Source organism: Thalassophryne amazonica, chromosome 11 (genome assembly GCF_902500255.1).
Source record: "Thalassophryne amazonica chromosome 11, fThaAma1.1, whole genome shotgun sequence".
In the NCBI taxonomy this organism is placed as follows: Eukaryota; Metazoa; Chordata; class Actinopteri; order Batrachoidiformes; family Batrachoididae; genus Thalassophryne; species Thalassophryne amazonica.
Window position 1 is genome coordinate 108,746,041 of NC_047113.1, and position 13,220 is coordinate 108,759,260.

The 13,220-nt window shown below is 46.7% G+C and overlaps 1 protein-coding gene across 2 annotated transcripts in view; it reads right to left on the minus strand.

The window, feature by feature from the left end:
* fbxo38 (F-box protein 38) overlaps positions 1 to 13,220 on the minus strand; it is a 216,081-nt gene that overhangs the window by 15,129 nt on the left and 187,732 nt on the right. For both annotated transcript variants that reach the window (XM_034181007.1, XM_034181008.1), the window contains one exon: positions 12,538 to 12,651. In XM_034181007.1, coding sequence (XP_034036898.1) covers positions 12,538 to 12,651 — 114 coding nt within the window. The remainder of the gene's footprint in view (positions 1 to 12,537; positions 12,652 to 13,220) is intronic.

A 13,220-nucleotide genomic window follows, 5' to 3' on the forward strand; every position in this document is an offset into this window, starting at 1 on the left:
CCTGGATTTTTTTTCTCAGTTTGTCTCTCATACTTGAAGTGTGCGTATGATGAAAATTACAGACCTCTCTCATCTTTCTAAGTAGGAGAACCTGCACAATCAGGGACGGACTAAATACTTTTTGGCCCCACTGTAATTTACAGGAGGTGTCAGACATGATGACATCATTTACAGGGGCTGTCAGACATGACAACATAATTTACAGGGGGGTGTCAGACATGACAACATAATTTACAGGGGGTTTCAGACATAATGATATAATTTACAGGAGGTGTCAGACATAATGATATAATTTACAGGAGGTGTCAGACATGACGACATAATTTACAGGAGGTGTCAGACATAGTGACATCATTTACAGGGGCTGTCAGACATGACAACATAATTTACAGGGGGGTGTCAGACATGACAACATAATTTACAGGGGGTGTCAGACATAATGACATAATTTACAGGGGGTGTCAGACATAATGACATAATTTACAGGGGGTGTCAGACATGACGACATAATTTACAGGGGGTTTCAGACATAATGATATAATTTACAGGAGGTGTCACATGATGACATAATTTACAGGGGGTGTCAGACATAACAACATAATTTACAGGGGGTGTCAGACATAATGACAATTTACAGGGGGTGTCAGACATGACGACATAATTTACAGGGGGTGTCAGACAATGACAATTTACAGGGGGTGTCAGACATGACGACATAATTTACAGGGGGTGTCAGACAATGACAATTTACAGGGGGTGTCAGACATGACGACATAATTTACAGGGGGTGTCAGACATAATGACATTTACAGGAGGTGTCAGACATGACGACATAAGTTACAGGGGGTGTCAGACATGACGACATAATTTACAGGGGGTGTCAGACATAATGATATCATTTACAGGAGGTGTCAGACATAATGACAATTTACAGGGGGTGTCAGACATGACGACATAATTTACAGGAGGTGTCAGACATGACGACATAATTTGGGCTACTGCTGGGCGAAGACGACAAAGAAGAGGAGGAAAACATTGCCACGAACAGCGGGAGAAGAAGAAACTGGAAGGGTGGAAATGAGAGTGGGGACTTTGAATGTTGGTAGTATGACTGGTAAAGGGAGAGAGCTGGCTGATATGATGGAGAGGAGAAAGGTAGACATATTGTGTGTGCAAGAGACCAAGTGGAAGGGAAGTAAGACCAGGAGCATTGGCGGTGGGTACAAGTTGTTGTACCATGGTGAGGACAGGAAGAGAAATGGTGTTGGGGTCATTTTAAAGGAAGAGTATGTTAAAAGTGTGTTGGAGGTTAAGCGGGTGTCTGACAGGGTGATGAGTGTGAAGTTGGAAATTGAAGGGGTGATGATGAATATCATCAGTGCATATGCCCCACAGGTAGGTTGTGAGATGAAGGAGAAAGAAGATTTCTGGAGTCTGTTAGATGAGGTGGTGGAGAGTGTGCCCAAGCATGAAAGAGTGGTGATAGGAGCAGACTTCAATGGGCATGTTGGTGAAGGGAACAGAGGTGATGAGGAAGTAATGGGTAGATATGATATAGGATGTGGTAAGGATAGGAATGGGGAAGGACAGATGGTAGTTGATTTTGCAAAAAGGATGGAAATGGCTGTGGTGAATACCTACTTTAAGAAAAGGGAGGCGCACAGAGTAACATAAGAGTGGAGGAAGGTGCACACAGGTGGACTACATTCTTTATAGGAGATGCAAGCTAAAAGAAATCACAGACTGTAAGGTGGTAGCAGGAGAGAGTGTCACTAGACAGCATAGGATGGTTGTTTGTAGGATGACTTTAGAGGTAAAGAAGAAGAAGAGAGTGAGAGCTCAACAAAGGATGAGATGGTGGAAGCTGAAGGAGGAAGACTTGTGTGAAATTTAGCGAGCAGGTGAGAGAAGCACTAGTTGGAGGGGAAGCAATTTTGGACAACTGGAAAAGTACTGCAGATGTGGTGAGGGAGACAGCTAGGGCAGTACTGGGTATGACATCTGGACAGTGGAAGGAAGACAAGGAGACTTGGTGGTGGAATGAAGAGGTCCAGGAAAGCATAAGGAGAAAGAGGTTAGCGAAAAAGTTTTGGGATAGTCGGAGAGATGAAGAAAGTAGACAGGAGTACTTGGAGATGCGGCGTAAGGCGAGAAGAGAAGTGGCAAAAGCAAAGGAAAAGGCATATTGCGAGCTGTACAAGAAGTTGAATAGTAAGGAAGGAGAAAAGGACTTGTACCGATTGGCCAGACAAAGGGACAGAGCTGGAAAGGATGTGCAGCAGGTTAGGGTGGTAAAAGATGCACATGGTAATGTGCTGACAAGTGAGGAGTGTGTGCTGAGAAGGTGGAGGGAATATTTTGAAGAGTTGATGAATAAAGAAAATGAGCGAGAGAAAAGGCTGGATGATGTGGTGAGAGTAAATCAGGAAGTAAAAGAGATTAGCAAGGAAGAAGTGAGGGCTGCTATGAAGAGGTTGAAGAGTGTAAAGGCAGTTGGTCCAGATGACATTCCAATGGAGGCATGGAAATGTCTAGGAGAGATAGCAGTAGAGTTTCTAACCAGATTGTTTAATAAAATCTTGGAAAGTGAGAGGATGCCTGAGGAGTGGAGACGAAGTGTGCTGGTTCCTATTTTCAAGAACAAGGGTGATGTGCAGAGCTGCAGTAACTACAGAGGCATAAAGCTGATCAGCCACAGCATGAAGTTATGGGAAAGAGTAGTAGAAGCTAGGCTTAGAAAACAGGTGAAGATCTGTGAACAGCAATATGGTTTCATGCCGAGAAAGAGCACTACAGATGCAATGTTTGCTCTGAGAATACTGTTGGAAAAGTACAGAGAAGGACAGAAAGAGTTACATTGTGTGTTTGTGGACTTAGAAAAAGCTTATGATAGGGTGCCAAGAGAAGAGTTGTGGCATTGTATGAGGAAGTCTGGAGTGCCAGAGGTGGAGGTGGGATTACACCAAGGATCAGCTCTGAGTCCTTTCTTGTTTGCAGTGGTGATGGACAGGTTGACAGATGAGATCAGACAGAAGTCCCCATGGACTATGATGTTTGCAGATGACATTGTGAGCTGCAGTGAGAGTAGAGAGCAAGTTGAGTCTAGTCTGGAGAAGTGGAGATATGCTTTGGAGAGAAGGGGAATGAAAGTCAGTAGAAGCAAGACTGAGTACATGTGTGTGAATGAGAGGGAGCCCAGTGGAATAGTGCAGTTACAAGGAGTAGAAGTGGTGAAAGAAGATGAGTTTAAATATTTGGGGTCAACTGTTCAAAGTAATGGAGAGTGTAGAGAGGTGAAGAAGAGAGTGCAGGCAGGGTGGAGTGGGTGGAGAAAGGTGGCAGGAGTGATTTGTGACCAAAGAATATCAGCAAGAGTGAAGGAGAAAGTTTACAAGACCAGCTATGTTGTACAGTTTAGAGACGGTGGCACTAACAAAACGACAGGAGGCGAAGCTGGAGGTGGCAAAGCTAAAGATGTTGAGATCCTCTTTGGGAGTGACGAGAATGGACAAGATTAGGAATGAACATATCAGAGGGACAGCTCAGGTGGGACGGTTTGGAGACAAAGTCAGAGAGACGTGATTGAGATGGTTTGGACGTGCAGAGGAGGGACCCAGGGTATATAGGGAGAAGGATGCTGAGGATGGAGCCACCAGGCAGGAGGAGAAGAGGGAGGACAAAGAGGAGGTTCATGGATGTGCTGAGAGAGGACATGCAGGTGGTTGGTGTGACAGAGGAAGATACAGAGAACAGGGTGAGATGGAAACTATGATCTGCTGTGGCGACCCCTAACGGGAACAGCCGAAAGACGAAGTCAGACATGACGACATAATTTACAGGGGGTGTCAGACATGACGACATAATTTACAGGGGGTGTCAGACATAATGATATCATTTACAGGAGGTGTCAGACATAATGACATAATTTACAGGGGGTGTCAGACATGACGACAATTTACAGAGGGTGTCAGACATGATGAAATAATTTACAGGGGGTGTCATACATGACAACATAATTTACAGGGGGTGTCAGACATGACAACATAATTTACAGGAGGTGTCAGACATAACGACATCATTTACAGGAGGTGTCAGACATAATGACATCATTTACAGGGGGTGTCAGACATAATGATATCATTTACAGGAGGTGTCAGACATAATGACATAATTTACAGGGGGTGTCAGACATGACAACATAATTTACAGGAGGTGTCAGACATAATGACATCATTTACAGGAGGTGTCAGACATGACAACATAATTTACAGGAGGTGTCAGACATAATGACATCATTTACAGGAGGTGTCAGACATGACAACATAACTTGCAGGAGGTGTCAGACATAATGACATAATTTACAGGGGGTGTCAGACATAATGACATAATTTACAGGGAGTGTCAGACATGACAACATAATTTACAGGAGGTGTCAGACATAATGACATAATTTACAGGGGGCGTCAGACATAATGACATCATTTACAGGGGGTGTCAGACATGACGACAATTTACAGAGGGTGTCAGACATGATGACATTTACAGGAGGTGTCAGACATAATGACATTTACAGGAGGTGTCAGACATAATGACATCATTTACAGGAGGTGTCAGACATGATGAAATAATTTACAGGGGGTGTCAGACATGACAACATAATTTACAGGAGGTGTCAGACATGACAACATAATTTACAGGAGGTGTCAGACATAACAACATCATTTACAGGAGGTGTCAGACATAATGACATCATTTACAGGGGGTGTCAGACATAATGATATTATTTACAGGAGGTGTCAGACATAATGACATCATTTACAGGGGGTGTCAGACATAATGATATTATTTACAGGAGGTGTCAGACATGACGACATAATTTACAGGGGGTGTCAGACATGACAACATAACTTGCAGGAGGTGTCAGACATAATGACGTAATTTACAGGGGGTGTCAGACATAATGACATAATTTACAGGGAGTGTCAGACATGACAACATAATTTACAGGAGGTGTCAGACATAATGACATAATTTACAGGGGGCGTCAGACATAATGACATAATTTACAGGGGGTGTCAAACATGACAACATAACTTGCAGGAGGTGTCAGACATAATGACATAATTTACAGGGGGTGTCAGACATGACAACATAATTTACAGGAGGTGTCAGACATGACAACATAATTTACAGGAGGTGTCAGGGTGGGTGGAGAAAGGTGGCAGGAGTGATTTGTGACCAAAGAATATCAGCAAGAGTGAAGGAGAAAGTTTACAAGACCAGCTATGTTGTACAGTTTAGAGACGGTGGCACTAACAAAACGACAGGAGGCGAAGCTGGAGATGGCAAAGCTAAAGATGTTGAGATCCTCTTTGGGAGTGACGAGAATGGACAAGATTAGGAATGAACATATCAGAGGGACAGCTCAGGTGGGACGGTTTGGAGACAAAGTCAGAGAGACGTGATTGAGATGGTTTGGACGTGCAGAGGAGGGACCCAGGGTATATAGGGAGAAGGATGCTGAGGATGGAGCCACCAGGCAGGAGGAGAAGAGGGAGGACAAAGAGGAGGTTCATGGATGTGCTGAGAGAGGACATGCAGGTGGTTGGTGTGACAGAGGAAGATACAGAGAACAGGGTGAGATGGAAACTATGATCTGCTGTGGCGACCCCTAACGGGAACAGCCGAAAGACGAAGTCAGACATGACGACATAATTTACAGGGGGTGTCAGACATGACGACATAATTTACAGGGGGTGTCAGACATAATGATATCATTTACAGGAGGTGTCAGACATAATGACATAATTTACAGGAGGTGTCAGACATAATGACATAATTTACAGGAGGTGTCAGACATAATGACATCATTTACAGGAGGTGTCAGACATGATGAAATAATTTACAGGGGGTGTCAGACATGACAACATAATTTACAGGAGGTGTCAGACATGACAACATAATTTACAGGAGGTGTCAGACATAACATCATTTACAGGAGGTGTCAGACATAATGACATCATTTACAGGGGGTGTCAGACATAATGATATTATTTACAGGAGGTGTCAGACATGACGACATAATTTACAGGGGGTGTCAGACATGACAACATAACTTGCAGGAGGTGTCAGACATAATGACGTAATTTACAGGGGGTGTCAGACATAATGACATAATTTACAGGGAGTGTCAGACATGACAACATAATTTACAGGAGGTGTCAGACATAATGACATAATTTACAGGGGGCGTCAGACATAATGACATAATTTACAGGGGGTGTCAAACATGACAACATAACTTGCAGGAGGTGTCAGACATAATGACATAATTTACAGGGGGTGTCAGACATGACAACATAATTTACAGGAGGTGTCAGACATGACAACATAATTTACAGGAGGTGTCAGGGTGGGTGGAGAAAGGTGGCAGGAGTGATTTGTGACCAAAGAATATCAGCAAGAGTGAAGGAGAAAGTTTACAAGACCAGCTATGTTGTACAGTTTAGAGACGGTGGCACTAACAAAACGACAGGAGGCGAAGCTGGAGGTGGCAAAGCTAAAGATGTTGAGATCCTCTTTGGGAGTGACGAGAATGGACAAGATTAGGAATGAACATATCAGAGGGACAGCTCAGGTGGGACGGTTTGGAGACAAAGTCAGAGAGACGTGATTGAGATGGTTTGGACGTGCAGAGGAGGGACCCAGGGTATATAGGGAGAAGGATGCTGAGGATGGAGCCACCAGGCAGGAGGAGAAGAGGGAGGACAAAGAGGAGGTTCATGGATGTGCTGAGAGAGGACATGCAGGTGGTTGGTGTGACAGAGGAAGATACAGAGAACAGGGTGAGATGGAAACTATGATCTGCTGTGGCGACCCCTAACGGGAACAGCCGAAAGACGAAGTCAGACATGACGACATAATTTACAGGGGGTGTCAGACATGACGACATAATTTACAGGGGGTGTCAGACATAATGATATCATTTACAGGAGGTGTCAGACATAATGACATAATTTACAGGGGGTGTCAGACATGACGACAATTTACAGAGGGTGTCAGACATGATGAAATAATTTACAGGGGGTGTCATACATGACAACATAATTTACAGGGGGTGTCAGACATGATGAAATAATTTACAGGGGGTGTCATACATGACAACATAATTTACAGGGGGTGTCAGACATGACAACATAATTTACAGGAGGTGTCAGACATAACGACATCATTTACAGGAGGTGTCAGACATAATGACATAATTTACAGGGGGTGTCAGACATAATGATATCATTTACAGGAGGTGTCAGACATGACGACATAATTTACAGGGGGTGTCAGACATGACAACATAATTTACAGGAGGTGTCAGACATAATGACATCATTTACAGGAGGTGTCAGACATGACAACATAATTTACAGGAGGTGTCAGACATAATGACATCATTTACAGGAGGTGTCAGACATGACAACATAACTTGCAGGAGGTGTCAGACATAATGACATAATTTACAGGGGGTGTCAGACATAATGACATAATTTACAGGGAGTGTCAGACATGACAACATAATTTACAGGAGGCGTCAGACATAATGACATAATTTACAGGGGGCGTCAGACATAATGACATCATTTACAGGGGGTGTCAGACATGACGACAATTTACAGAGGGTGTCAGACATGATGACATTTACAGGAGGTGTCAGACATAATGACATTTACAGGAGGTGTCAGACATAATGACATCATTTACAGGAGGTGTCAGACATGATGAAATAATTTACAGGGGGTGTCAGACATGACAACATAATTTACAGGAGGTGTCAGACATGACAACATAATTTACAGGAGGTGTCAGACATAACATCATTTACAGGAGGTGTCAGACATAATGACATCATTTACAGGGGGTGTCAGACATAATGATATTATTTACAGGAGGTGTCAGACATGACGACATAATTTACAGGGGGTGTCAGACATGACAACATAACTTGCAGGAGGTGTCAGACATAATGACGTAATTTACAGGGGGTGTCAGACATAATGACATAATTTACAGGGAGTGTCAGACATGACAACATAATTTACAGGAGGTGTCAGACATAATGACATAATTTACAGGGGGCGTCAGACATAATGACATAATTTACAGGGGGTGTCAAACATGACAACATAACTTGCAGGAGGTGTCAGACAATGACATAATTTACAGGGGTGTCAGACATGACAACATAATTTACAGGTGGTGTCAGACATGACAACATAATTTACAGGAGGTGTCAGACATGACAACATAATTTACAGGGGGTGTCACACATGACAACATAATTTACAGGGGGTGTCAGTGAGTAGATCATTTGAATTTCCCATAATACCTTTTGGTTCGTCCATCCATCCATCCATCCATCCATCCATTTTCTTCCGCTTTATCCGGAGTCGGGTCGCGGGGGCAGCAGCTCAAGCAAAGCCGCCCAGACCTCCCGATCCACACACACATCCCCCAGCTCCTCCGGGGCAACCCCAAGGCGTTCCCAAGACAGCCGAGAGATGTAGTCCCTCCAGCATGTCCTGGGTCTTCCCCGGGGCCTCCTCCCAATGGGATGTGCCCGGAACACCTCTCCAGCGAGGCGTCCAGGGGGCATCCGGAAAAGATGCCTGAGCCACCTCAACTGACTCCTTTCGATGTGAAGGAGCAGCGGCTCGACTCCGAGCTCCTCCCGAGTGACCGAGCTCCTCACCCTATCTGTAAGGGAACGCCCAGCCACCCTGCGGAGGAAACTCATCTCGGCCGCTTGTACTCACGATCTCGTTCTTTCTGTCATGAGCTAAATCTCATGACCATAGGTGAGGATCGGAACGTAGATCGATCGGTAAATCGAGAGCTTTGCCCCCCTACTCAGCTCTCTCTTCAACATGATGGCCTGATACAGCGACCGCATCACTGCAGATGCTGCACCGATCCGTCTATCGATCTCACGCTCCATCCGTCCGTCACTCGTGAACAAGACCCCGAGATACTTAAACTCCTCCACTTGAGGCAAGGACACTCCACCGACCTGAAGAGGGCAAAGCACCTTTTCCAGTCGAGAACCATGGCCTAGGATTTGGAGGTGGTGATTTTCATCCCGGATGCTTCACACTCGGCTGCAAACCGCCCCAGTGCACGCCGAAGGTCCTGATTTGACGAAGCCAACAGAACCACATCGTCTGCAAACAGCAGAGACGAGATTCTGTGGTTCCCAAACCAGACCCCCTCTACACCCTGGCTGTGCCTAGACATTCTGTCCATAAAAATAATGAACAGAACCAGTGACAAAGGGCAGCGCTGGCGGAGGCCAATGTGCACTGGAAACAGGTTTGACTTACTACCGGCAATGCGAACCAAGCTCCTGCTGCGGTCGTACAGGGACCGGATAGCCCTTAGCAAGGGACTCCGGACCCCATACTCCCGGAGCACTCCCCACAGGGTGCCCCGAGGGACACGGTCAAACGCCTCCTCCAGATCCACAAAACACATGTGGACTGGTTGGACAAACTCCCATGAACCCTCGAACACCCGATGGAGCGTGTAGAGCTGGTCCAGTGTGCCGCGACCAGGATGAAAACCACACTGCTCCTCCTGAATCCGAGGTTCGACCATCGGTTGAATTCTCCTCTCCACTAATCTGGAATAGACCGTACCAGGGAGGCTGAGGAGTGTGATCCCCCCTATAGTTGGAACACACCCTCCGGTCCCCCTTCTTAAACAGAGGGACCACCACCCCGGTCTGCCAATCCAGAGGCACTGTCCCCGATCGCCATGCAACGTTGCAGAGGCGTGTCAGCCAAGACAGTCCCACAACATCCAGAGACTTAAGGTACTCAGGACGGATTTCATCCACCCCAGGAGCCTTGCCACTAAGGAGCTTTCTAACCACCTCGGTGACTTCGGCCTGGGTAATGGATGAGTCCACCTCTGAGTCCCCAGTCTCTGCTTCCTCTTCAGAAGACATGACGATGGGATTGAGGAGATCCTCGAAGTACTCCTTCCACGGCCCGACAACATCCCCAGTCAGGGTCAACAGCTCCCCACCCGCACCGTAAACAGTGCTGATGGAGAGCTGCTTCCGCCTCCTGAGGCGTCAGACGGTTTGCCAGAATCTCTTCGAGGCCGACCGATAGTCCTCCTCCATAGCCTCCCCAAACTCCTCCCAGACCCGAGTTTTTGCCTCTGCGACCACACGGGCTGAGGCACGCTTGGCCTGCCGGTACCTGTCAGCTGCCTCTGGGGTCCCACCTACCAACAAAGATAAGCTGGACTCCTTCTTCAGCTTGACGGCATCCCTTACCTCCGGTGTCCACCACCGGGTTTGGGGATTGCCGCCGCGACAGGCACCAGAGACCTTGCGACCACAGCTACGAGCGGCCGCATCGACAATGGAGGTGGAGAACATGGTCCACTCGGACTCCATGTCTCCAACCTCCCCCGGAATCTGGGAGAAGCTCTCCCAGAGGTGGGAGTTGAAGACCTCGCTGACAGAGGGTTCTGCCAGTCGTTCCCAGCAGACCCTCATGATACGTTTAGGCCTGCCAGGTCTGACCGGCTTCCTCCTAGCGGATCCAACTCACCACCAGGTGGTGATCGGTCGACAGCTCTGCCCCTCTCTTCACTCGAGTGTCCGAGACACGTGGCCGAAGGTCAGATGATACGACTACAAAGTCGATCATCGACCTCCGGCTCAGGGTGTCCTGGTGCCACGTGCACTTATGGACACCCTTGTGCTCGAACATGGTGTTCGTGATGGACAAACTGTAACTACCACAGAAGTCCAACAACTGAACACCACTCGGGTTCAGATCGGGGAGGCCGTGCTTCCCGATCACCCCCCTCCAGGTCTCACTGTTGCCGCCCACGTGGGCATTGAAAACCCCCAGGAGAAGAATGGAGTCCCCAGTCGGAGCGCTATCTAGTACCCCTCCCAGGGACTCCAGGAAGGTCGGGTACTCTACACTGCTGCTCGGCCTGTAGGCCGAGACAATGGTGAGAGACCTGTCCCCGACCTGAAGGCATAGGGACGCGACCCTCTCGTTCACCGGAGTGAACTCCAACACATGGCGACTGAGCTGGGGAGCAATAAGCAATGCGACCCCAGCTCTCCGCCTCTCCCCGTGCACAACACCAGAAAAATGAAGCGTCCAGCCCCTCTCCAGGAGTTAGGTACCAGAGTCCAAGCTGTGCGTGGAGGTGAGCCCGACTATCTCTAGTCGGTATCTCTCAACCTCCCACACAAGTTCAGGCTCCTTCCCCCCTAGCGACCTACCTTTTGGTTCGTATATCTGTTAATGCTAAATCCTTCAGAATTAGCGCATTACTTTAAAAGATATGTGTGCTATTTTCACTTTGTAAAAATGACAGTTGCCGCTACTATTGATAATCCATCCAGAATTAGTTGTTTTTAAGTGAAACCACGAGGGAAAAGTGCTTTGCGTTTCATGTCTCCTGCCCACTGTCTGATTCGACGCATGTTGAACGTAAATGATGCCTTTTTTTGTAGTAGCGGGCCAGGTGCGTAAAGACAGAAGCTCTGGCTCATTGTTTGTTTTTGGTTTGTTGAACACCTTTGAATTTACCAAGCAGCACGTGCGGTGCTTAAACTCGAAACTGGCTTATCAGTAGCTGACAGTGTACCAAGTCAATACTAAAAGTTAGCGGTTAGTTTTAACGTCCGCTATTTTCTTTTACCAGTATATCGGTTTAGCGTTATAAAAGCTAAGTTTTCAGTTAGTGGATTAACGGTTATCGAAGCTAACTTTTTGTTTAGCTATGCCCACCACTGCCCAATTGTCTCCCTGTGTTCAGTATTTGTCAATAAATGTGTATGTAAAGTTGTGAGTGTCACACACTGTCAACCGCGGCGCACCTCATCATTTTTTACTTCAGTGTGTGAGTGCTGCTCTGAGCCTACAGCGTTTACAGCCACACACACACACACACACACACACACACACACACACACACACACACACACACACACACACACACACACACACACACACACACACACACACACACACACACACACACACTTTTCCTGTTTTATGTTTATTTCATTTGACAGGGTACCAAATAAACTATTCTTGCGTGTCTCCACGTGATCACCTGTAGCTCACACACAGTATAATTTCTTTTCTGTGTTCATGTTGACTAATCTGAAGGAGGGGGATTCCCAGCTCCCAGGGCCTATTTACATGAATTTGCATATTTAAATAGGAGCTTGGAGAGGGAGGAGCTTGGTATGTGTGCATGTGCCCTCGGTTCCATGTTGATTGGGATGTACAAATAGAACTTGGTTGGATCCATGCGTACGCACACTTTAATACATCTGGATATTTTTGTGCGTGTGTCAGTTTTTGGGTTTTGGCATGTTTCAGTAGGAAAACCACACAGGTCTTTGTACATGAGGCACCAGGTCTACAGGTACAAAACCACAAAGACTGTCCTTGTCCAGGTACGTCTGGACCTGACTGCAGGCTTAGTGTTTTCCTCACTTACTGCTTTCGTCATCCTCAAAGTCGTAGCGGGCGTAGGTGTTCGGATCAGCTGCCCTCAGAGTCCTCAGCCACGGGAAATCTGTTGTCATGCTGTAGGGGGCACCATCCACCACTCCTAAAATACATTTTCATTATCATCATTATTAATCATTTTTAAAGAAATATTTTGTACAAAACACTTTATTAATACACGGCGGACTCTTTAGCTCATTACGCCGGAGCAGTTTGATACCTTCACTAACTTTAACCCGTTTATGCTGTTGGGAAAGTGTAGTGACACGGACCCACAACAGGGGGCGCAAATGAACGGTCAATAGATGAGCCAAAAAGTAACAATTTAATGTTGTGAATGTGCACAACGAACATACAGACAATCACAGAATATCATAACAGTCAATACACAGAGGTGACGTGTGGGCAGGCTCGAGGATAGAAGACGTCTGTCCTGAGAAGAGCCGGAACCACACGATTTCCGCCGCCCCAGAACCTGGTGAATACTGGAGCCGCCAAGTCCCGAATTCCCAGGTGATCACCGTCCCCGACTGTCGGATCTGGTACTGCTGACGAAGAACAAAGACAGTCAAGTGTGGGTGTGTGTACACCCAGTAACAACAACGGTGGGAATGCCACCTCCACCTCTCATTCAATATGTTGCAGCGGTCTCAGCTGCAAAGGAGCGCCGTC